Raw genomic sequence first — 27,457 nt, 5'->3', positions numbered from 1 at the left:
AAATGTCACAGCATTTTTTCACATTTTATTTCAAGGTGCCTTCACATAATATATATATATATATATATATATATATATATATATATATATATATATATATATATATATATATATTTTTTTTTTTTTTATTATTATTGTTATTTTTTTTTTCAGGCCTAAATGATTTAGGGAAATTGCAACAACACTATAAAATGTATTTATTTCTACCGATAATCATTCAAAATAAACTTTAAAATATTAATTATAAAATGATTACCGATTAGTAAACTAACAAAAACATCACATATCGGGTAATATTTTCGAGAGAGGCATCAGGACGCAAAGGCATCTCCCCTGTGAATTTCACACAGTGTGGAACCACCATCCCCTTTAGCTGAATAATGACGTGTATATTATGTAAAATTGATCGTGCAAATTAAGTAGGCTACTTATGATAATTCACGAGCTAAAAAACGGCGACTTTGGTTTTTCTGGGATGTTTGGCTTCACTGTCCAAGAGGAACCTTAAACCTTGTGATAATCTTCATTTGTGAACTACAAATCGAACTGAAAACAAAGTATGCAGCTAACTGAGGTCTGCTGTAGCCTACTTTATCCTAACTTTACACAAAGAATGCAATCATTCAGTCAGTGACGGATGCACAAAAGTTTGAATGAACAAAAATGTGCAAACTAATACAAACAATAAAACTGTTATGAAATCATGAATCAAGTTTGCGCAACGCTGAACATATATTTACATTTTGGTGAAATATTCCATTAAATTTGCTGAGATAGATTCAAGGAGCGTGGACTAAAATTCTCAGCTCCACGCGCATGTCCGGGAAACTCATGAATATTCATGTAACTCCGGTCATGGCACCCGAAAATCTCGTAACACCCCTGTGCCGTCCGTTCCTCTCCAACAGGAGCGCGCGTGGAATCAGCTGCGCTCATCACGGCGATGCGCGCGCATTACAGATCAAAACAGCAAAGATGTTATATGATCTGCACGTACTCTACTTCATGCGTCTGTTGTTCATCTGACACACTTAGAAGAAAGGAAAAAGAATAAAAAGTGCCATGGGCTTCATTTTAGGCAGAAGACTCTCCGCGATGTTGCGCTTTTTAACTCCACTGCTCGTCGGATTGTTTTTACACGCAGTCAGAGTCACAACTGGTAAGATGTGCGATTTTCTTAAAGTTCGTGTGATGTTTTGTGGATGCTTTAAACGCAAGTGAATCAGCAACCTCAGAAAGTTCATAAAGTGCAGTTAAAGCCCGTGCATGTGATGAGATTTGTATGGTCTAATGCTTTGTTTTTGTCATTTGGAAGCGATTTACAGTATGCGCAGGATCTTTAAATGGAATCTGGTTGGCAACACAACACGTTTGCTTTTCTACATGAAAAACTTTGATTGTTACTTATGTACTTTCAATATTCAAGTATAGCTACGCTACTAAATATTAATGAAGTGAATACATTTTTAAGATTAATATGACATTAACTTTTCAGAAATGCAACGTAGATCTCAAACTAGACAGTGAAAATTGATGGACTTTTATTCACTCTGAAGTTTTGAGGATTACAGTGCTGTGATAATAATCTATCTTAGTTTCATAAAGATTTAGAAACTAGTCTGTGACTCTATTTAGGTCCTGTGGTTAAAAAGCTATAAATGATGAGATTTTACTGAAATCTCACAATAGATATTCCTAATCGTTTGTTGTGCAGCACTGTTGTTGACGCTTTTGTTGTTAAATGTCAAAAATTAAATCTTTATTTTATTATACGAATAGGTTAGACATAATAAATTGACATTGTAAATCAAAAACAAAATTAGTGATTGTGGTATTTATGACTCCCTTCGATTAGACAACATTTTGAAAAAAGTTGATTAAATGTTGTTTTTAACTGCATTTTAGTATGACTTTTATTATTTAGAAATCTATGTTAACTAAAGATCCATTAATGTTAACTAAAGGTCCATTCATGTATCTGAAATATTGTTAGCTCTTATTGGCATTGTGGAAACTGGTTTATATGACTTGTAATTTTCTCTAAAACGTGAAGTGATTTATAATATTTTCTAATAAATAAGAGGAACTGGTTAGGATTGAAATGGAGTTACCACGTGTCCGTTCCATTCTAGCTCTTGGCTTAAAAACAAAATATGTTGCTATCACTAAAACACTGATCTACTCTACAGCAACTGATCATTTAATTATACATAATACATAAGTTATATAAGATGTATGAGACCTTTTTGATGGAGTTGCATGAATCCAGAGATAGTATTATGAAAGGCTCTCTCAATAAAAGCTGCAAATACTTCATTTGATTTTCGAATGAAAAGTAGTTTGGCCGAACCATGTACACCATTGCTTTATATATTGTAAGCTATGGTACTCAATAATTACATGTATGTATTTATATGAGAATTCAAACTATGCTTGCTGTAACCTTGGTATATGAGTATGAATACAGTATTATTAATAATATTGGTATTATTATGGAATCATGTCCAGTGTGTAAAAGTCCAAGTTTAAAAGTGTTTGCACTAATGTTAACAACATAGTTAATATATTTATTAAATTGCATCAGTAAACAGAATTTTTTTTTATTAACACTTACAGACAATTTTAAAAAGATGATATTTAAATAAAAAAGTTGGATATATATATATATATATATATATATATATATATATATATATATATATATATATATATATACATACAGTCATGGTAAATATAATCAAAGAAGGCTGTGATAATTTATCTTCATTGTTAATCCTTTTGATCTTTTATTGTATCCTTTCTTTGGAAAATAAGAATTTCAAATGGAGGGAAATATCATTTTGAAATAAAGGTTTTTCTCAAATACATGTTGGACACAATTATTGGCACCCCTAGAAATTCTTATGAGTAAAATATCTCTGAAGTATATTCCCATTCATATTCACCATTTTGAGCACTCTAGCGTGATTATAAACATGAAATTATCCAGCCATGGCTTCCTGTTTCACAGAAATATAAAGAGGAGTGAAAACAAAGCCCAAATGCCCTTAATCATCCATCGCAATGAGAAAAAAAAAGAATATATTTCTGATGTGCAGCAATAGATAATTGAGCTTCACAAATTGGTGAAATTGCTTTAAGAAAAGAGCTAGAGCAGTGAAAATTAACATTTCCACCATCAGGGCAATAATTAAGAATTTCCAATCATCAGAAAATGTTACGAATCTGCCTGGAAGAGGACGTGTGTCTATATCGTCCTAATGCACGGAGAGGAGATCAGTTTGAGTAGATAAAGGGTCACAGCTGGAGAATTGCAGAAAATAGTTGAGTCTCTGGTTTAGAAAACCTTTAAAAAATTGTCAAACAGCACCTACATCACCACAAGTTGTTTGGGAGGGTTTCAAGAATAATTCTCCTAGCTCATCCAACAACAGAATAAAGCATATTCAGATATCAGACATGACTGGAACTTCAAATGTGATTAGCTTCTATGATCAGATGAAACTTAAGAAATAGCTTTTCAGCAGCAAACACTCGAGATGGGTTTGGTGAACACAGAGATGAAAAGTACCCCATGTGTACAAAGAAATATACTGCTGTATTTCTGATGTTGTTGGCCTATGTTTCTGCTGGAGGTCCTGGACATCTTGTTTAGACACATGGCATCATGGATTCTATCAAATACCAACAGATAAAAAATCAGTAAGTGACTGACTCTGTTAGAAATCTTATAATGGGCCATGTTTAGATCTTTCAACCGTGCAATAATCCAAACACAAACCTCAAAAACAACACAGAAATGGGTGACTTCTGCTAGCTTCTGCTATAGCCATTCCAGTCCTCTGACCTGAACCCTACAGAAAATGAGAGGAGTGAACTGAAGAAGAGAAGCTGGGAATCTGAAGGGTCTGGAGTTCTTCTGGATGGAGGAATGGTCTCTGTGTTCTCTAACCTCATCAGGCATTATAGGAGAACATGTAGAGCTGTTAAACTGGCAAATGAAGGTTTCAAAAAGTATTGAATAAAAGGGGGCCATTAATTGTGGCCAATGTGTATTAGAGAATAACATTTATTTCCTAATAATTTTTCTCTCCATTTTAAATTCTTATTATCCAATGATATATATTTTTTCGTTTTTGTTTTAAAAAAAAAATAAAAGATCAAAAGGATTAACAGTGATGATGAATTTTCACAGCCTTCTTTGATCATATTTACCAATGGTGACAATATTTTTGGCAATGATTGTATGTATGTGTGTGTGTGTGTGTGTCATTTTTAGTAATATATAATAATTATATAAGCATATAATTAATTATATATGGGTGTGTGTGTGTGTAAACATAAATATATTAAACAAATCTATATATAAATATATAGACTAATAGCACATCTCTCTCTCTCTCTCTCTCTCTCTCTCTTTATATATATATATAATATAAGTTATTATTGAAATACTTTATTAATATATATTATTTATAATTTCCAGATTTAGTTAAACATCTTCACTCTCATGATTGACACGCTTATATTTGCTCAAACAGCTGTCAGTTGGAAACATCCCCTCGCTGTGGTCCATCAGAGAGAGTCACCTCATTGGACGAGGCAGGGCCGTTCTTTCAGGCCAACGCAGGCAACAGAGCCACTGATTGTCCCGGCACGAGCCCGCAGCGTACATCTGTCACAGGAGGAGATCCAGAAGCTGCGCTTCAAACCCACCGTGGGCACAATCCAGCGGTCAGAGGGGGCAGAGGTCAAATTTAACTGCTCCATCGACATCAATGACGTCAACCAGGACCTGAATATTCTGTGGTTCAGGAACGGTAAGGAAATCCCTGATGGCATGCAGACAGCGATCTACACTCAAGGGACGGTCACCCTGCTGTCCACTATGAGGTAATTATGGCTAATAATATCTGCCAGAATATGTTTGCAGATCATTGCCTTCGGCAGATGAACAATCATCCCATTTCACAGATTAACCTATCGAAGGAATTGTCAGAAATGTTCTTCATTGATTAACTTTTGACATTGCCTTTCAGCATTAGAAGTGTGAAGAGAGCAGATGCTGGAGAATATCACTGCAGGCTCAGTGTCATTAACAAGATCATTGAGTCAAATCCCATCATTATAGAGGTGGAAGGCAAGTGAACCTTCAACTCGGTGACACAAACCCTTGCTTGTGCATTTTAGACAATTAATGTTGTGCCACATTTGACTCAAATCCAGGCTTGCCGACCTTCACCATACAGCCGAGCGACGTGAACATCACCAGAAACACTCCCTTCACACTGACCTGTGAGGCGGTCGGCCCTCCGAATCCTGTGACCATTACGTGGCTCCACAAAGGCAAGAGATTTGAAGAACACAAGGAGTCTCCCAGCACCATCACCATTGAAGGTAGGAACATGTGGGATTTAGTTATGGTCCTCGACACTCTGTGTGAACTTTGTTCCTTTGGAAGACGACTCAGAAATACTTTCGTTTCTTAACATCTTGATATCAGTACAGCAGAGAATCAAAAAGCCTTAAAAGTGTTCAGAAAGAATTAGTTTTGAAGATTTTTGTTAGGTTATGGTAATAGGTTTGTTGTTCACATGATCATTCACTGTAAAGTTTTGAGGATTACAGTGCTGTGATAATAATCTATCTTAGTTTCATAAAGATTTAGAAACTAGTCTGTGACTCTATTTAGGTCCTGTGGTTAAAAGGCTATAAATGATGAGATTTTACTGAAATCTCACAGTAGATATTCCTAATCGTTTGTTGTGCAGCACTGTTGTTGACACAATTTTGTTGTTAAATGTCAGAAATAAAATCTTAATTTTATTATACGAATAGGTTGGACATAATAAATTGACATTGTAAATCAAAAACAAAATTAGTGATTGTGGTATTTCTGACTCCCTTCGATTAGACAACATTTTGAAAAAAGTTGATTAAATGTTGTTTTTAACTGCATTTTAGTATGACTTTTATTATTTAGAAATCTATGTTAACTAAAGATCCATTAATGTTAACTAAAGGTCCATTCATGTATCTGAAATATTGTCAGCTCTTATTGGCATTGTGGAAACTGGTTTATATGACTTGTAATTTTCTCTAAAACGTGAAGTGATTTATAATATTTTCTAATAAATAAGAGGAACTGTTTAGGATTGAAATGGAGTTACCACGTGTTCGTTCCATTCTAGCTCTTGGCTTAAAAACAAAATATGTTGCTATCACTAAAACACTGATCTACTCTACAGCAACTGATCATTTAATTATACATAATACATAAGTTATATAAGATGTTACCACATGATCATTTTTGAGAATTGGAAGTTGTGCCACAAAGTTGTACTTTCCCAAGAGCCTGTTGATACTGAATGACCCTTCAGTGCACTGTTACAAGATGACCAAAAACACGATGAACCGTTCTTCTGGTAAATCATGACATCCTTATTGCAGGAAAACATTAATCGGTGAAACTTTGAACAACAGCAAACAATTGAAATTGAAACTTTAATTACACTTCGAGTGTTGAGTGAAGACTTGCATGTTTTGGAGACATGAAAGATTTTTTTTTTTTTTTATTATAATTTTTTTAAAGTTTTTAAGCTTATTTAAGTGTTTATAAAATTGCATTTAAATTTTTTATTGCATTTATTTATTTTAACCATTTATTTTTATTTATATACCATTATATTTATATATATTTTGAATTTTTCCTAACTTTTGACTATTTTTTCTAAGTTTTAGCTTTATTTAGCTTTATTCTAGCTTTATTTGAATTAAATATTTAGTAATTTTAGGACTCGGGGCAATGCTTCTACTTTTTATTTAGCTATTTTAATTGTATTTGTTCATCTAATATTTATATTTGACATTTTTTATTTATTTATGTTTAGCTTTATATCAGTTTTTATTTTGGTGATTTAAAAACTTTTTGTTTGTTCTTTTTTTAGTTTAGTTTTTAATATTTATGTTTCGCTTTATTTCAGTTATTGTTTTAGTAATATTAGTGCTTCAATCTAATCTAAGAGAATAGCCAGTCAGTGCAACATTTCTAATTTTCATTTAACAGATTTTTCCATATAATCTTCATTTTTAACTTTAATTCAGTTAATGACATTTTTTATTTTAGTTATTTTAGTTCTCAATGACAGCGTTGCAGTGAGGATCCTTAGCAACAATCTGAACTCTAGAATTCTCTTATGCATTTATTTTCCAAACAGATGATGTCATAAAACCTCTTAAATCTATTTTTATTGCCTAGCTTCTGAAGTGGTTAGAACTTCCAGTTTTCTCAAAAGTAATCTGTTTCACATTCCAAGCAGGGCCATGTATTCCCATGCAGGTCCCCAGCTGAGCTCATCCAGCGTATTTTGTTTTCTACAGTTATGGAAAATGTGCTCATAACAGATATCGTGAAATGTAACTGAGCTTGCAGGAAGCTACTGAAGATGGTTTGTGCATTTCGTGTCGACTCACAATAATAAGTCTTCAAAGTCAGTGAGATATAATTTACTGATGATGACAAACAGTGACTGCAGTGATTTAAACTGTGGATAATTTCCTTTTTTGATTACATCGAGAGGAATAATTACATTAGTTTCGGTTTTGATGAGTCATTTGATTGAAGAAAGGGAAATTCACCCTATCTATGATATGAATGAATGTTATCAGTCTTACTGTAAACCAGTCATTCATACATGTTTAAATGTAAAATTTTTGTACCTCATAATCTGGTAACCAGAGTGATCCTTAGTATTACTGACATCACAGTAAAATAGGGCACAGTGTTTCACCTGTATTTAAAATTTTGTACGTCATTGCTTTGCTTTTTATGGTTAAAGGAAATTTCTGTAAAATTACTGAAATTACCAGTACAGATTTTTTGTTTGTTTGTTGTTTAAATATTGTAGTTTTTGTTAAAGGGGTCATATGATGCTGTTTTTAAAGATCATTATTTTGTCTATTTGGTGTAACTGAATATGTTGACCAGCAGTCTGCTCTGATTGGCCAGCTGACCCAGTGCATTGTGATTGGCTGAACACCGCAAGCACTTGTCAGAAATGTAACGCCCCTTTCCACAATCTCCAGCTTCTTCTTTCAAAATAAATGTAAAGACAGTTAATAATGTCCTTAGTTTCACCATCAGTATAAGTCTGAAAGAGGAACAGAGTCACGTGACAGAGATGAAGCTCGTGTGTGTTTGCAGTGCACAAGCCACAGACGATTAAGACAGTTGACTCCATTGTAATGTCTATTTCACTTTCTCTCTCTCTCTCTCTCTCACACACAGTCAATGTCAAATACTTAAACTAATAACAAAACATACTTACAGTAGCTGATTCAGAAGCGCTAGATTGTCGTAGCAAAGTCAGAATGACCTCCTCTCCTAGGTTCACGAAACGCAAATATTCCCACATCGTGATGTAGACATGTGGGGGCGTGTTTAAACAAGGTGTTTCAGGGGGGTGTGGCAGAGTCTTAACTTTGATAAGGAATATCTCTTTGGATTTCAGATTTTAGTCTTTGCCACTTTTTTTCTTTGTTAAAGTTTTAGTTAAATTCAGTTTTTTCGCGACTGTTACAAACTCAGCATCTATCTCGTCCCATGCTGTGCCACCTTAAATTACATGTCTTGTTAAAGATTGATGGCTTGTTATTTACTAGAACATCCTAGCAACCATATTGCAATGCCCTGGCCATTACCCAGAATACCAGTGACCAGTTTCAGCAATTATGTAGATGTTTTTTTTGTGGTTAATCTCTTAGGTATGGTAATCAGTTTCTTGCTAACAGTTGTAAAGCTGTTATTGTGAAAGCAGGAGTTTTATGGTTAAAGTTTACTCACCCGGTGTTGATATCACACACACAAAAGCCTCATTCAGGGGCCCCGGCGTCCCTACAGAGCCTCGAAATTAACGGCCAGATCAAGTTTTAGCTGTCTGGAGCCAAGAGCTCATTAAAATAAAGGATTTTTAATGCGTCTTTGCAGCTTTGTTCAACAATAATAATCGTCTCATCAGGAACAATTTTAGTTGTAATACTGTCGTTTTTGTCATGGTCCTTTTTAAGATGGAAACACTTTTCATTATAGGTTCTTAAAGATCATCCTATTGGTTCAGCATACTATACGTGATCTTTTAAAGAAAGTAAAGTGCTTTTTAACTCTTCAAAAGCACCAGAGCATTTTCTGAAGAAACACACTACGCTGTAAAAGGTTATTTTTCAAAACAGGAATATGATTGGAGTGTGTTTTACAAGAAAATCCTTTCATTCTTTCTACTTCAAAATGTTCTGAATGGTTGCAAAGGAGTTGTTAGTGTATATAAAATACTTTTCTTGGGGACTATATTCTGCATATATTCTGGGAATGTCCCAAAGTACTATTGTATTGGCAGTGGGTTAAAAGGGAAATTAGTAACATTTTAGGAAGGGATTGATCAATGCACACAGTTTTTTATTTTTTATTTTGTTTGTTTTTGCTAAATGATTTCAATTTCGATCAGTTCAGTAAATCCATGTAAATCTCACTTATTTGTATTATATGACACTGTGAACCGGATGAATGTGCACGAACCAACTGTAAAAAAAAGGGACACAAAGACTGAAAAAAGAGACATATAATTGAGAAAAAGACAGCAGACTTGCAGTTAAAATCTGACTTTTTTCAACAGAAGTGGGCACTTATTGAAACATATTCGCTTGAAGGAAATAGCTCTAGTATATATTAAAGCTTGAACCATGCAGATAATTATCCAGTATGTGGTGCATTTACTGATTTGCTTTCAGGGACTTTTGTATTTATCTTTAATTTAGTGGGGTTTTTTCTTACTGTTTATTTATTTATTCATTTACTTCTCATGTATTGATATTGTAAGTAAAAGTTATGTAACAGTGTTTTGTTAAAAAAAAAAAGGTTCAGTAAACAGAGGAAAACAATTCCTTGCACCTCATTATGCAGATAAAATGCCCCAAACACGGCCATGTTATCTTGCTTTCAGAGAGAGACGCCTGCTGTTTGGAATGCAGTTGTTTTAGACGGTTTGGGAAGGTGATTACTAAACCACTTTGATGACAGTCTTTGCCTCAGGCATTTCAGATTGACCAAAACAACATTTCAGATGCTGTGCAATGAGTCCGAATACAGTTTTATAACTATGTAAAAAAAACAAAAAAGGTCATTTTTGTAGTTCATTGTAGTTAATTTTAGATCCTGACTACAGAGGTGAGTTATTCACTATTCACGACTGCTCTATATCTTGTTAAAGATCTGTAAATGCACATCTAGCGGGCTTTTATCTGGCTCTGAATATGACAATTCAGTTTAAAAATCAGATCAGATAGGTTCATTGTCAAATAGAATAAGTGCATTGTCACCTCTTGTGTATGTAAGGCACAAAAATGCTCTCTAAGATTGTGGTAAAACTACATTCCAGCTCACTTCTGCTTTTAAAGTGTCATTTCTTACTGAAATAGTTTCAAACAGTGTTGAATAGAAAGCTTCTGATTTTCCATGTTGGACTGGGACTCACTGTCCTGTCGGGCTCACAATGACTGCATTACGTAATGCACACACAAACACTTTCATTCTTCCTCTGGATGCTGTGATGTGTGTTTCCATTAAGAGGGAACTAGTTTGAGCTGGATATGACAGTTTCTTATGTGCAGACTTTAGTCAGTAATTACCACTCAAGTTTCTAAGTGTGCACAGAAATGCTGAGTTTGGTGAAGCTATTACGAAACCACTGCCACTGAGAAAGTGCTTAATCATTCAGAGCATATTAAGCACCGGCTCCACTTGTGTTTAGACTCAAAACTGAAATGTTAAACTTAAAAGATGCTTCATTCCCTCCTAATAACAAGTTAACAAGCCAACATTTTAGATTTCTAAACTGGTTCCTAACTATTCAAAAACTGAAAAAAAAAAAAAGAAACGGCTGGATGGTTGATTGGGAAAATATAAAAAGAATTATGTTTTTCAGTACAACAGTAAAATTGCAATTCTAAAATTAAAATGCAGCTTAATTAATAATAAAAAATTAATTATTAATTAAGAAGAAAAATAATAAATAAATAAAATAATCATTAAGCTACATGTTAATATTTTAATGTTTCAGCATTTACTGTGACCAAATGCACTCTTCTCGTGTTTATTATCTTTATTTTATAAGTGCACAAAGTTTTGTTGTTATTATGTCTGTATACAAACTTTACAGATTCGATTGATGTATTGCTCTTGTCTGTACGATCAAAACTGAAAGTGTAATTTAAGTTGAGAAAATGGCTCATAACGCGCATTAATCGACTTCAGAGGGTTAACGTACACAGTGAATCACGCTTCACACATAATTATTTAATTAAATTGCGAGAGAATTGGTTTTGCTTAATTTAATTAATTTAGATTTATTATGATTAATTATGCAGCCCTAGATGTGTTTGGCAGTTTGCACCTTTCTTTTTACTCGGCAATCCAGAATACTTTAAATGTTGGAGTTACCATGGTACGTAAACATTGCTTAAAATCATTTTTTTGTTAGCACTATAGTAAACATTCAGATTTTGTTGCATCCGAATGCAGGGCCTGCTAGCATGGCTGTTCTCCAAACCCATAATTACAGGCCATCAGAAATCTAGCGTATACTTCTTGGCGCACATACAGAAATACAATCTGTCCAGCCTGCATGCATGCATGTTTTTTTGTAACCATGGTTTTTTGTAACCATGGTTTTTTGTAGCCTTTTTTTTGTGTGTGGTAAATCTTCTAAATTTAGTCAGTTTGACGTATGTAAAGGAGTTTGGAGATCAGTCATTTTTCTAATGAACTAAAGCTAAAAATATGAATTTAACTTTCCAAAACATCTTGAGCTGAGCTTTGGCTCATGATGTTTCTGTGCAATTTCAAACTGAATAGTTTATTTCATAGTTTAAATCTAGGCAACTCTTTTTGATTTGATTAGTTTTCCTGGCATGTTTTATTGTACATTGCTTTTAACTAAATCTTCTTTGGGTAAGAGGCAGAAAAAGTCTTCTTAAGGGAGGAGAATAATTCATGCAAAACATCCCTGTGAGTTGGTCTCAGCAAAGTAGGTATCATTTAGGAAAGTTTATATTCAAGAATCCTTGCTTTTCCATGTCTAGACTGAACCTGTAATTATTCCTAGCCTCAATCTATTATTTAAATTTGTATCTTTTTCCAGACGTGGTTTCATTAGCGTGGTTCAGTCGCTTGAGAACGGAGGCACTATCTGTCCCTCTGACAGTCAGAGATAGACACGTTTAGTACTAAGAAGGATGTCAACAAACCAGACAAGCAGCTTCCTGTCAGCTCTGTTGGGGGACGCAATGTGTCCTTTGTGACCGCGGCTCTGAAATGCACTCGCACAAAAGGGATATTATGATTGGGCTTGTTTCAGAGTGGGACTGGAGTGTTGGCATGGAGTGCCACTGAAAGACTTGTACTGTGCCACACGCTGGCGGTGAAAGTTACGTGGTTTTGCATCCTATTTACCCGGTTGTATATTATAATATGTTCCAGGGATACTACTAGGATTCTTCCTTTACTTGTATACATAGTCAATCCAAGATAAAACCTAAATAAATACATGTAAAATTATTAATTTGAGGAGGCCCATTCATATTCAAAATCATCTGTAACACCGAGTAAAGCATTGAAAAGCACTAACTCAAGTGCTGCCGTAATATATGTTTACATTTAGTTGTGCAAAACTCACATCCAAGATGGTTTCCAGATTTGTTAGTGTTTGTGTGGTATGATCTTTATGAAAGAAGTCTCTAATGTCCAACAAGGCGGCATTTATTTGTTCAAATATACAGTAAAAAAAAAAAAAGTAATATTTTTACCATTTAAAATAGTTTTTTTCTATTCTATTAATTTTTTTTTTTTTTTTTTTTATAGAAAGCAATTAATTGCATCCTTGCTGATTAAAAGTATTGCTTTTTGTTAAAAAGAAAGAACATTGCCCCTAAAATTTTGAACAATATATAAAACTATCAGTAATAAATAAAAACAATAGTTTGCGAGCACCACTGATTCTTCCCAAACAGGTTCCCATTTTTTTTCATGGTTGAGCCAAACGGGTTGTTCCTCCCCAAATTTAACACTATTGGTTGAGCTTGAAATTCACATGTTGGGTCAGTCATACATGTTTTCATTCTTCAGAAAGTCAAAAAAAAAAAAAAAAATGCACAGACAGTACTTTTAGTATCTGGATATTAAAGTAAGCTAAACGTTGTAATTTTTGTTCTGTGCAGGTATTGATGCACCCACTCAGTTCAGCTGTGAAGCTCACAATGAGAAAGGCCTCACAGTATCCAAAGAAGCTCACATCAATGTCAAAGGTAAAGCTGTTCTATTCTATTTCTATTCTGTACTTTTCTGTTCTTTTCTGTACTGTTCTATTCTATTCTATTCTATTCTATTCATTTATATGCTATATTTTTTACATTTTCAGTTTTCATTTAAATTTTAGTCACTTCAGTCGTTTTCATTTTATATTTTATATTGGAGTTATTTTAGTACTTTTTAATTTTTAAGACAACTTTTTTAATTTTCAAGCTCTTAATCTAATATTTTTACTTCTGTTTCATTTCAGTAAAAAAACAAAATATTTGTACATTTTCATATATATATATATATATATATATATATATATATATATATATATATATATATATATGGAAACATTACTATTTTTAATGTTTTTGAAAGAAGTTTCTTCTGCTCATCAAGCCTGCATTTATTTGATTAAAAATACAGAAAAAACTGTAATATTGTGAAATATTATTACAACTTAAAATAATAGTTTTCTATTTGAAAATACTTAAAAAAATGTATTCCTGTGATGCAAAGCTGAATTTTCAGCATCATTCCTCCAGCCTTCAGTGTCACATGTAACATCAGTCGATCACATGATCATTTAGAAATCATTCTAATATTCTGATTTATTATGAGTGTTGGAAACAGTTCTGCTGTCTAATATATTTGATCAATAAAAGGTTAAAAAGAACTGCATTTATTCAAAATAAAAAAAATAATTCTAATAATATATTTTCTTTACTATCACTTTTTATCAATGTGACACATCCTTGCTGAATAAAAGTATTGATTTTATTTAAAAAAAAGAAAGAAAAAAAAATACTGACCCCAAATTACTGACCAGTTGTGTATATTGTTATTACAATATTTATACTTTAAAAACATAGCTTCTTTTTTGTTGCTTTTTTTTTTTTACTTTTTAATCATCAAAGTATTCTACAAAAGTATCATATGTTCTGAAAAAATATTAAGCAGCAGAACTGTTTCCAACTTTGATAATGAATCATCATTATGATAATCAGAATGATTTCTAAAGGATCATGTGATAATGATCCTAAAAATTCAGCTTTGCATCACAGAAATAAATGATAATTTAAAGTATAATAAATGTAAAACTTAAAATTTTAAATTGTAATAATATATCACATTACATTTTTTTCTGTATTTTTGATCAAATAAATGCAGCCTTGATGAGCAGAAGAAACTTCTTTCAAAAACATTAAACATAGTAATGTTTCCAACCTTTTTTTTTTCTTCTTTTTTTTTTAGAGCTTCCTGACAAAGTGTCAAACGTCACAGTATTAAAACGTGAGGCCAACAAACTCCTCATAAGCTGGACACCGGGACACGACGGCTTCTCTCCTCTCAGCACATGCTCTATCACAGTAAGAAGGACAAAAGAATCAACATTACTTGTGCAAGGCCGCTGCATTGTGATGAAACCTATGCAGAACATTGTGTTCAGTTCGGGAAGATTTCTTATTGCTTGGTTCTCTAACCAGGTTTAAACAAAAAAATTTACCTTTTAAAAGAAATAGACATGACCCTTCAGTATAAGATCCTGCACCCATTTTAACATCCACCAGGTTGATCATAATTCTGATCACTTGGTAAAGTAACCGCACAACTTCTAAATGATGATTGTAGATTGTTAGAACAAATAATACATGTGTTATCCTGCATCTGTTCCAGGTGCGAGAGCTTTTGGAGCCTGGAAGCCCCACTGCCGCACACCCTACACGCGTGCCTCCGTTCCAGTATAACATCACCAACCTCAAGGCCATGACCTGGTACAACATGAGCGTGTCCTGCACCAATGAGATCGGGTCGTCCCCGCCCAGTGTCTGGGTCCAGAGTAACACCACAGAGGGTGGTGAGTCTGCTAAGACACACCTGGAGCAAATTCCTCCACTACTTGACAATCTTTTTTTTTATTCTTCTCACCAAGGCTGCATTTATTGGATCAAAAATACAGTAAAATCAGAAATATTGTGGAATATTATTACAGTTTCAAATAACTGTTTTTTTTATTGTAATATATAGTCAAATGTAATTTATTCCTGTGATGTCCAGTTGTATTTTCAGCATCATTCCTCCAGTCTTCAGTGTCACATGATCCTTCAGAAATCATTATAATATGATGATTGGATGCTCAAGAAACATTTTTTATTATAAGAGTTGAAAAAGTAAAGAGATGTTAGTTAGAAGTCACTAATGTAATACTTCCAGTTAAATCTGCACTCTGGAAATGGAAGATGAAGCTAAATGTGAAAGAGTCAAAAGGAGAAGTAACATTTTGCTAATAGGAGGAAGACAATTATGTCTCTATCCAAGAGTTTTCCGAATGCCGTGTGGGAATGGGAGTGGGCTGGTAGTTAGAAAGGATTTTCCTGTGGGTTATTTCTGTGAAGGATTTCCTCTGTATTCCTAACAGTGAAGGATACTTTTAGTCTCTGATAAACATCGTGTTTTACGCGATACTGTACTTTTAATTTAATACAATCTAAAAGTTAGTACTACTTCAAAAAAAAAAAAAAAAAATAATAATAATAATAATATATATATATATATATATATATATACTAAATGTATTATTATTATTATTATTTCAGTTTTAGTTTTTATTTGTTTCCAAGTTGTTGAGTTTAGTGCTTCAATTTAAACATATTTAAATTGTTTCTATTTTTGTTTACTTTTTCTTCTGATATTAATACAATATTTTATTTCAGCTTCATTTCAATTAACGAAAGTGTTTTTAATTTCTCAGAATGGCTTTTTTCTTTAGAATTTCTGCATGGGAACCATTATTTTTTGGAAGGTCCTTGTATGCCTTCATATCTTTACAGTCTAGACAAGAAAAAGCCTTCTTAGATTAATTATGTGAAGTAATTTTTCATCTGTTCTGCATGCTGCTCAAATAGATGATTTATCTGAAATGAAATTATTTAATTTTATTTACATTTTTAATGTGCCATCGAATTTGTTCCGAATTTTATAGTTCCATCAGAAGCTCCCCAAAACCTGACGGTTCATGTGAACAATTCCATGCTGATGATCCGATGGGAAGCTCCGCCCCCTGACAAGCTGAACGGAATCTTACAAGGATATGATGTCACAATTAAACACGGAACACGTACAAACAAGGTTAGTAAATGGGTTTGGTAATTTTGTTTTGTGTACTAACAAAATTATTTTATTAAACATCAATAACTGAGAAACTAGTCATCTCTTCTGCTTCTTTCACTCACAAAACTCAGATTTTCCTGATTTTATTTAGAAATCAGTTTAAAATCATTAGAATCCCAATGTTGACACAGCTTGTACTGTATGTAAAGAGAGTTCATATTTCAGATTCTGTAACTGATCACTGCTTTTTTGTCGATAAAACGAAAAACGAAAGAAAAAAAAATATATAGACATTTTTTTACATAAAAATTTTCAAAATATCTAAAACTTTGATAATAAAATAAAAACAAATGAAATATCCAAATAAAATTAATTGAAAATATTAACTACAACTTTAAAAGTATATCAGGGATACTAAAATAACACAACTGAAGTAAATGTTCTCACGTCTGTTCTGTCTGATTGGAAATAATTTAAGAGCAAAACCCCCTAAACAGACTTTATAATATCTAGATATCCTGGATGTAACCACTTATTTTTATTGCTCAGTTCAACAATTTGTCCCAAGTTGCCCAGAGCAGTGTTTTGCTCAGTAGTGCTCCACAGACCACTGCTTTTTCGGATATGAGATAGCAAGTCACTTTCACCCCCTGTGAAGAAATGAGCTCGAGAATTTAAGATAAAACAGCTGTTCTTGTTTCTTGGATGAAAGCGGCAGACTGACATCATTCTCTTTTACAGCTTCCTTCGGCGTGCCAGCCTGCTTGAGTTCAGCTGTATTATTGTTAGATGTTTTCATTATGATGTTATGCTTTTATCTTTGCAGTCAGTTAGCGATGTCTGACATTTGTTAAAGCAGTAGTTCACCCCAAAATTTTGATATTTGTATCAGATTTGGAGAAATGTAGCATTGCATCATTTGCTCCCTGATGGATCCTCTGCAGTAAATGGGTGCCGTCAGAATGAAAGTCCAAACGGATGATAAAAACATCACAATAATCCACAAGTGACCTGACGGCACCCATTCACTACAGATAATCCATTGGTAATACAGTTCTCCAAATCTGTTGCAATGAAGAAACAAACTCCTACATCTTGGATGGCCTTTTCAAGAAACATTCATTTTTGGTTGAGCTATTTGTGAAAGGAGAAGTATGTAATTTCTCCACCGCAAGTACAATTGGAAAAATGACTTTCTTTTCTTTTTTGACCCGTATAGGGTTGTAAGTGTGACTAGAATTGTTTTCAAGGCCAGGTGTTTAACAAGAAGTTAGTTGAGAAATCCGCGCTTGTTTTTTACACCGAGCGTGTGCCTATAGTCACCTCTCAGTGCCCTGTGTGGTCTTTGTCAGTGACCAGTGAACTGTGATCACATGGGAGTGGTTTTGTAAAAGCATGGCATTTAAAAGACGATGTGTACTTCCTGTTTCTGGCCTGGTAGCAGGAAGCCGAGAGTGTGTGAAGAAGTCATTTGTTATTGTCCGTCTGTCTTGACTCACCACTGGGTGATCTGGAGTTTAATGATGATGCATCAATGTCTGTGATTAACAATCTGCCGTGACTGACCTGTGTGATCTCAGACTGTGAACACAGCAGTAACTGGAAATGAGTGTCATGCATTCACACTCACAGCTGCTCTCTGACCAGCACCTGTTGCTCTCCCTCAACAAAATCACCAAGTAGTTCGTCAAATAACATCTGCTCATAGAATAGTGAATGATTTTGACCTCGATTTATGATAGGTTTTTGACAAATACTTTATCACAGAAATTTGAAAGTGTGCACATAAAAGAAACTGCTGAGTTTGCTTTTATGACACCAATCAAGGGTTCCTTGAAAAACTTCAGGACCTGTGAAAAAAACAGGAAGCCATTATGTTAGCTAGACAACCGGAGGTGGCTTATCACCGTGACTGGGCTAGGATTTAGTTTTTCTTTTTGGTTTATTTTTCTTTCTAGCATCTATTTAACATTGATGTAATGTGTTGCCACTCGTTCACGGCCAACAGAAGTGTGCAGAAACTAAAATAATCATTAAAAAGTTTATCCCGAGACACCTGGAGGACATTGGGGTTTATGGGGTTAAAACTTTTTTTAATTGCAGTGTAAATCTGACTAGAGGCATAGCAGACATTTATATGCACACACCCTAGATACCCTAAACCACACCATGTGTACTTCTCAGGGCCCCTAGGACGGTTCACTTCTTGTTTTTGGAGAACTGCAGATGCCGTTTTTAATTTGTGGATGTAAAAGCGACCAACAGCATGTGAAGACTCACTGACCTGGTATTTGTGGAAGTGTCAGCATGTCTGAGAGTTTTAGGAACAGGAGTGACAATGGCAACTTTACGCAATCAGCATGGTGCTGATGTATCACATGCATCTGTGTGTGTGTTTGTGTGTGTGTGTGTGTGTGTGTTAACCTTCCTGCATCACGCAAGCACATGGCTCATGAAAACAACTTCTCCTTTTCTTTTTCCCTTTTCCATCAAGCCTTTAAGTTCGGTTTTCACACATTTTTTTTTTTTTGGTGTGGTTTCACACAAAAGGATTTTCTTTCCTGTAATACTAAACTATTCCTGTGTAATATTGTCAAATAAATTTTGAATTGAAGGAGGAAGAACTTGAGAGTGGCCTATAGTATTTAAAAAAGCTGCTGTGCTGGTTAACCTATGATGTTAGTTAACTAGTTTAATCCTGTATATTTATATGTCCAAAAACATGAAATTCTGATAGTTTATAATGTAAATCTATGAGATCTTAATAACAGTACAGCAGATAATTGCATAAAATGCATATAAATACCTGTTGTCAGTCTATATCTCCAAATAATGTCTTAGTAAGAATGTAATTAGATGCTCAGTTTTATGATCAAAACATTTAATGCAGTGCAGTACAATGATGATTGAGAGATGAACAAATGAGCGTTCCTTAAAAGCCTGATGATCATATTTGATGCTGATGCTGACCAGCATGGAAATTCACACTGCTCTGTACTAGACTTTCGACTGTACAGTGATTTTGTTCTGCAGGTTATATTTATATATATATATATATATATATATATATGTAAAGTGTATGTGAAAACGTGTGTTTGTAGATTCACAGCATCAGCACAGAGGCCGCGGTGATGCTGCAGATGTTCAACATCACGTACAGTGTGGAGGTGGTGGCCTGCACTCAGAGCGGCTGCGGGAGCAGAAGATCACGCTTCTGGCTCTTCGTTCCAGACGCTGGTGAGTCGATGCTACCTTCACCTGTTAGGAAGATGTTATATAGCAAAGCAGTGACACTGCAGATTAATAAATAAGTAATAAAATATAAATAGTGATATTTACCTGTCTGTAAGGCTTTGACTATTTTTTATATTGTTTATATATATATATATATATATATATATATATATATATATATATATATATACATAATTTGTTATATTATTACTTCAATAAAAAATGTTATTATTTAAATGTAATTATTTGTCTGATATTGTTATTCTATTTATATTGTACTATTTATATGATTTGTTTTTTATATATTGTTTGTTTTTCTTGATTATGGTCTGTATAATTCTGTTCTATTGTCCCAGGTAACTGATGTCCGCTGTGCATTTATTTATTATTTAATTAATATGATATATTTTTATTTATAGTGTGACAATTTATTTATATGTATTTAGTGTGACAAAAAAAAAAAAAAAAATAAAAAAAAAAAAAAAAATATATATATATGTATATATATGTATGTATGTATATGTATGTATATATACTATATATCATTTGTATTACCCAAGAAGGTGCTTTAATATGTTCATATTTTCTAGACATGAAAATGGCAGCTTTTTTTTGTTAAAGACCTACCAACTAAAAAATGTAGTTCATTGCAATTTGAATGCAGTTCCTGGAATCAGTTTAAATGTAATATATAATATTATACTCAAAAGCACTGCAGGAAACCCGAATTACTTTACTCAGGAAGTCATCCTGCTGATCTCTTGTCTTGATTTGTAAATTAATCGTAGTGGACTCATGCATAGTTTCCTCTAAGAAACCTTTCAAGTAGATGCAGTCGGTTAAATACAAACAGTGGACTCTTGCAGTGGTCAGGAGGGATGTTAAATCACTCTTGTCTCAACATTTTGGACCAAAAGAGGGTCATGAACGAAGGACACATCATCACCCGTTTGATGAATGAGTTACCAGAGGAAAAACTCACGCTGTAATGCTGACTGTAGTTAAAAGAGCATATGCCAGTCTTATTGTTAATGCTGTTGTTTATTAATGCATGTGTGTTTTTCTTTCAGAGTTGCCCGTGTCTCCGTCCTCGACTCCGCTTCCCAGTCGCTCGGACTCTGCGTACATCGTTCTTGGAGTTGCTTGCAGTTTCTGTCTGTTGCTGATTCTGATGTTCATGGCCGTATGGTTGCACAATCGCTCTTATTTGCAGTAAGTTCTTTGTCATTTCTCCTTTTCGTAGTCAACATGAAATCAAAGTTGTTTACTTGAACAGTTCCTGGTCTTCTTGTGCATGATTCATCAGTCCGTATTATTACATTTATGTTCATAAAATAAAATTGAAATAATAATAATGCATTTAAATGCACTTTCATTTAATAACCGTCTTCTTCGGTGTCTGTATGCATTGTTTTTCTGATGCATTGCATTTTGCAATCCCACTACTTCATTTTATCCCTCGAGGTTTAATTGCTGTAGTTGTTGTTAAATCTCACTGAGCTGTGGGATTTTCATTCCAAGAACAAATCTGAAAAACAAGGGCTATTTTAGAAACCAGAGTACCTTCATCTGAATGTACTTGGGGCAAGAAATTAAAGGCTTCAGGAAAGAAAAGAAGGGGGAAGTTGGTCTGTAAAAACAGCATGGCTTCTTAGTAAAACCAAATTATGGAGGACAGAGCTGGCCAAAGCAGCACTGAGCAAAGCTTCAAATTACGTCTGGTTGTTTTTGTAAGTGAGACGGAAGACAACATCTCCTCCTTCATTCTCTGGAATCCTTTAACAACATCTGGCTGACTTCAGCAGTCGTTTACTGCGGTGCTTTTGGGGTTAATGTTAACTGTCTAAGGTCTGTTAGACTGCATCTAAAATTGCTGCAAAGGATGCTTAAATAAAGCTAATCTGCATTGAAGACAGACAGGAAACTTAGTATTTGTATGTTGTCAAACCAGGGTATATGAAATGTCTGATTTGCCATTGTATAGTTAAAGGCAAATATTAAAAAAAAAATAATAATTATATTGTTTAATATATAGTTACTTCATCCCAGTTCAAAGGGAGAGAAAATAAATGCACAAGAAATCCTACTTTTCAGCTAATCATTTAATTTATTTTGCATTTTAGGAGCCAGTGGCTTTCTGGTCTTTTTTAACGTTAATAATAATAATAATAATAATAATAATAATAATAATAATAATAATAATAATAATAATATTTAGTCTGAAAAGAGCAGCTGGTTATTTTTGGTTTTGTGTTGATACAACTGATTGACATCAGTCAATTAGCACATTTTTATTTATTTATCTCTCTTATAATAAATAAATATATATATATATATATATATATATATATATATATATATATATATATATATATATATATATATATATATATATATATATATATATATATATATATAAATAAATAAATAAATATATATTTTTTTTACATTTTTTCTCTACAGGTGTTTGTGTGGACCTGACGATAAACTCACTCCTAGTGTTGAGTACAGAACTCAGAGATCCTACAACCGCTCAGTCATCGAAATCACACGTACGTCAAGCATCATCAGTGTATTTCTCAACTACCTGTGTCCAGTTTCCAAGAACGTATGTGTTCTAGATCATAAAGTATTTCTTCATTCTCTTAGTCGCCAGTCTGGGCATTAGCAGTGAGCTTCAGGGCAAACTCCAGGACGTGATGATCATGAGGAACCTGCTGTCCATCGGTAAAGTCCTCGGAGAAGGTGAGATGGCAGTCTGGTGTGGTGTGGTGTTGCAGATGTGTCAGATGTAGCCAATGAGCTGGTGTCTCTCTTACAGGTGAGTTTGGGTCTGTGATGGAGGGGCATCTCAAACAACCTGATGGGACGTCAGAAAAAGTTGCAGTCAAGACCATGAAATGTGAGTCCACTTTTATGGGTTTCCAAAATGAAAGTCATTTTAGTTTCAGTTTGTAGTTATTTCATTTTTTTCGTTATTTCATTTATTAATTTAAAATGAGTGGTTTTTTATTATTTTAAAAAGTATTACATTTATTATTGTTGTTGTTTTGTTTTAAAAAATATTTAAGAATTTTTAAGTATTTTGCATTTATTTAAAAAAAAAAAACATTTTATTTAAAATAATTAATTTATTATTATTATTATTATTATTATTATTATTGTATTTTATATATATTGTTTATATGTTTTTATTTTATTGCATTTAAAAAAATAATAATAATTAGTTATTTTCTCCCATATATATATATATATATATATATATATATATATATATATATATAATATATAATTTTTTACTTATGAGAGGATCTTTTTAATGCATGTAAATAACTTCATTTAAATAAATTATTTCAAATTCATTCTCAGAATAACCAATTGAGAGCATTCCCTAAAATCAAATCAAGATCAAATACAAAAGCGTCAGTAAACTATGTCATGAATATTACCTGTGCATTGTCCATGACTCAGTGGTGGGATGTTTTTAATCTGGATATAATAATCTGATTTTAAAGCTGATTTTATGGCTATGTTTTAGCCATATAGTTAACAGTTGATTCAAGTAGCATGAACTAATCTAACATCTACCTGTATAGATCATTACAAGAGCCTGGCACTAAACGTCAGAAATATCTGTATTTCTGCCTCTTTCAGTGGATAACTTCTCCCAGAGAGAGATCGAAGAGTTTCTGAACGAAGCTGCTTGCATGAAGGATTTTCACCATCCTAACGTCATCAGACTCTTGGGTAAGAAACATACCTGAATGCTCATTATTACCAAATAGAATAAAAACTATCTGATTTTCATAGGAAATGGTGTTCAAATCCATAATACGTTTAGAAAATGAAATCAAAGCATACCCCTTATTATTAATCTTTTGTTGTAATGTTGATTTGTTCACACAGGTGTTTGTTTAGAGGTTGTTTCAGGCCACTCTCCTAAACCGATGGTTGTCCTTCCCTTCATGAAGTACGGAGACCTGCACAGCTACCTCCTTCGCTCCCGTCTCAGTGAAGACCCTGTGGTAAGATGGCAAAAACACGAACAACATTACTGTTAGTCTACCTGCATGAACCAAACTCTCAGGGTCTAATAGGAAGTGGTGTTGTTCTTCCAGTATCTCCCCACGCAGATGCTCCTGAAGTTCATGATTGACATCGCTCAAGGAATGGAGTATCTCAGCGGCAGAAACTTCCTCCACCGGGACCTGGCCGCACGCAACTGCATGTATGTGTCCTGAACTTACAGTCTCTTAGTCGGAGGAGCAACATTTTTCATTTGATTCTTAAAGCTGCAGTATGTAGGATTGACACCGAGTGGTTGAATTAGGTACTGCAGTCCAACTTCAAAATATTAGAGAGGGTCTTTATCACCCGACCCCTCATCCTAAGACTTTACACACATGCATGTTGCCAGATTGCTGTGTTTCTGTGCTAAACTGTCAACCTGGGGTGCTGAATTATAATTGGTCAAACTGGCAGTGGGTGGGGTGGGTTTTTACAAACCAAAACAGAGACTTGACATTCAGGACCAAAATGCACATTTTCAAAAGAAAATAACTGACCGCAGCATTGTTTTTCAGATAAACAAGGATGTTAACTTTGCATGTTTCTTAAATATCTGCAAAAATATTATGATATTTGTATGCTTTAGCAGAGTCAAAATCTTACATACAGCTCCTTTAAGTCTTTCATTTTTTCTTTCTTTGTTCAAAAGATTGGGCAAAATTGCATTTGATGCTGACATGACATTGAATAAATATATACTATACTATCAAAAGTTTGGGGTCATTAAGATGTTTTTTTTTTCAGCAATGGTGCATTAAATTGTTTAAAAGGGACAGTAAAGACATTATAATACAAAGTATTTCTACTTCAAATAAATGCTGTTCTTTTGAACTTCCTAATCAAGTTTTTTTCAGAATCCTTAGACTGATTTCTGAAGGATGATGTGACACTGAAGACTGGAGTAATGATGCTGAAAATTCAGCTTTGATCAAAGAAATAAATTACATTTTAAAATAGATTCAAAGAGTGAGCAGCTGTTTCAAACTGTAATAATATTTCACAATATTTGTGATTTTCCCGCATTTTTTTTATCAAATTAATGCAGCCTTGGTGAGCATAAGAGACTTTTGAAAAACATAAAAAATGTTTGAGGGGATTTTTTGTCTGTTTATTTGAACTGTTAAAACCTCAGTGTTTGTTTTAATTAATTAACGTTTTATTTCATCCAGGTTGGGTGATGACATGAGCGTGTGTGTTGCTGATTTTGGCCTGTCAAAGAAAATCTACAGTGGTGACTATTACAGACAGGGCCGGATTGCAAAGATGCCTGTCAAATGGATCGCTGTGGAAAGCCTCGCTGACAGAGTCTTCACGGTGAAAAGTGACGTGGTAAGAACCTTCTTCACTATTTACATCCTATTTACTATTTACACTATTTACAGAACACAATTTATGAGGTGTTCTGTTTTTAGTCTCTACAAAAGTTTTTTTTGTTTGGTTTTTTTTGTGCCTTTTGCTCACCAAGGCTGCATTTATTTGACCATAAATACAGTTGAAACAATAATCTTCTAAAATATTATTTCAATTTAAAATAACTGTTTACTCTTTAAATTTGTTTAAAAAAATAATTTATTTCTGTGATCAAAGCTGAATTTTCAGCATTATTACTCTCGTCACATGATCCTTCAGAAATCATTCTTATATGCTAATTAGCTGATTATGAAACATTAACAATTATACATTTTGCAAATGGCTATAATGCTTTGTGATACTTTATTTTTTTTCAGGATTCTTTGATCAATATAAAATTCATATAATATAAAGGAATAGTATTTATTTGAAATTTAAATACTTTGCAACATTATAAAAGTTCTTACTGCCACTTTTGAGGATTTTAATGAATTCTCTCTGAATAGAAGTATTAAAATTATTATTACCTCATACTTTGTCCTGTGGCTCAGTGGTAGAACATTGTGTTAAAAAAAAAAAAAAGTGTATCCTGAATGCACTGTAAGTTGCTTTGGATAAAAGCGTCTGCTAAATGCATGAACATAAATGTAACTTTGATACAGAAAATGCCCGTTCACATGTCACAGACTTCCGAGTTATCAGCTGTAGACAGGGTTTCCGGTGGTTTGTTTTGCAGAAGGTTTACAACAGTTGTTGATGTTTATTATCTCTCAATGTCCTTTTCAGTGGGCATTTGGAGTGACCATGTGGGAAATAATCACTCGAGGAATGTCCCCGTACCCTGGCGTACAAAACCATGAGATTTACGATTATCTCTTGGAGGGAAACCGGCTGAAACAACCAAATGACTGTCTGGATGAACTGTGAGTTCATTTTAAAAGTGTGCGTGGATATTATCCTGTAACCAAAAATGTTAACATAAAAAGAAAAGTGACCTTATTTACTATTTGAACACTTCACCAGCACATTATTCTATAAAGACAAGAAAAGGTTGTCTATTATGAAAACAGATTTATTTCCTCCACCAGAAACAACTTTTTTTTTTTTTTAGCTCGAGATACATTTTCTGAAAAAAAGTCTTATGTTATGCAATTTTGCATTTTAGGTAAATTGAACATTTATTAAACATTTAGACAAAAAAAAAAAAAAAAGTTTGCATGTGGTGTTTTGTGTCATAACAAGCATTTGTGGCTCATACAGTATGATAGATTGAGAATATAAAACTCAAACTTGAGGAGAAAAAACAGCTACATTTCATTCAGAGTCCCAAACTGAGCAAACATATGCAATTCGGTGCAGATGATGATATAAGGCTAAAAAGTAAGATGAAATTCTGATAATATAAGTCAGTGCGATCTTTATACCAGTACAGCAGATACTTGCATACACTGGGTATAGAACAGAATCACCCCTCTTTAAAATAATCACGTTTTGTTGCTTTGCAGTGTCCTTGCATGGCCTAACCAGAGCTCAGACTTAAACCGCACATCTGAATCTCATAGCATGTCCTGTGCTCTTGTGTTTTAGTTATGGCATCATGTTAAGCTGCTGGAGCGCTGATCCAGTGGACCGACCCGACTTCACACAGGTTAGGAAGAGGCTGGAGAATCTGGCAGAGAAGCTTCCCGCGGTTTCCAGCAAGAAGGACATCATCTACATCAACACCAGCTTCCCCGAGGAGGAAGAGGAGGGCCCTGTGCTCACATCCTCACCCTCCTGTAGTCGGCAGACCACAGACACTTCAGTAGTGACAGCGGATATTCACAATAGCACAGACGCAGAGGACGACCGGTACGTTGTCGTTATTTCCTCTGGAGATAATGAGGCGAGGAGTACTGTAGATACACCACTCCTGAATCACAGACTCGAGGAGCAGGACAGTGAAGAAACGGTCAGGGACGTGTCGGCGACGCAGCAGACATCTGCTGACACCACACGTTTGCTCTGATGGGAAGTTGAAATGCATCAGAAAATTGACTTTTTGTGGTATCCAACTTTTGTGAAAATATTATGAATTATTCAAACAGGTTTCTTGAGCACCCATCTGCCGTGGTTGGACAAACAGTGCCAAACTCACACACCTGGTTGAGTTCAAGGAATAGTTCGTCCAAAATGAAATTTTGTTGAAAATCTTCCCACTTTCAGGCCATCGAAGATGTAGACAAGTTTGTTTCTTAATCAGATTTGGAAGTAATGTAGCATTGCATCACTTGCTCCCCAATAGATGCTCTGCAGTGAATGGGTGCCGTCAGAATGAGAGTCCATACAGCTGATAAAAACATCACAATA

At 33.9% G+C, this 27,457-nt stretch overlaps 1 protein-coding gene across 1 annotated transcript; it reads left to right on the top strand.

Annotated features, from left to right (window-relative positions):
- The first annotated feature begins 1,062 nt into the window (after window positions 1-1,062).
- On the top strand, window positions 1,063-27,457 carry LOC113097548 (tyrosine-protein kinase Mer-like). Its single transcript, XM_026262784.1, has 19 exons — window positions 1,063-1,159; window positions 4,542-4,893; window positions 5,040-5,140; window positions 5,227-5,397; window positions 13,267-13,353; window positions 14,600-14,715; window positions 15,023-15,203; window positions 16,329-16,474; window positions 19,558-19,693; window positions 20,761-20,902; window positions 22,154-22,242; window positions 22,340-22,435; window positions 22,512-22,592; window positions 23,345-23,437; window positions 23,597-23,715; window positions 23,809-23,918; window positions 24,928-25,087; window positions 25,895-26,031; window positions 26,696-27,457. Exons 1-19 carry the CDS (start codon window positions 1,063-1,065, stop codon window positions 27,114-27,116), a joined length of 2,835 nt encoding a protein of 944 aa, XP_026118569.1. The 3' UTR covers window positions 27,117-27,457.

This window comes from Carassius auratus, unplaced genomic scaffold, assembly GCF_003368295.1.
Source record: "Carassius auratus strain Wakin unplaced genomic scaffold, ASM336829v1 scaf_tig00216326, whole genome shotgun sequence".
Taxonomy (NCBI): domain Eukaryota; kingdom Metazoa; phylum Chordata; class Actinopteri; order Cypriniformes; family Cyprinidae; genus Carassius; species Carassius auratus.
Note: the sequence above shows the minus strand (reverse complement) of the source record. Positions and strands in the feature narration are given on the sequence as shown.

Coding starts and splice junctions, on each gene's coding strand:
- LOC113097548 (XM_026262784.1), top strand. CDS start 1,063: ATGGGCTTCATTTTAGGCAGAAGACTCTCCGCGATGTTGCGCTTTTTA. Junction 14,716..15,022: donor TCAGCACATGCTCTATCACA/GTAAGAAGGACA, acceptor CATCTGTTCCAG/GTGCGAGAGCTTTTGGAGCC. Junction 19,694..20,760: donor GCTCTTCGTTCCAGACGCTG/GTGAGTCGATGC, acceptor TTTTTCTTTCAG/AGTTGCCCGTGTCTCCGTCC.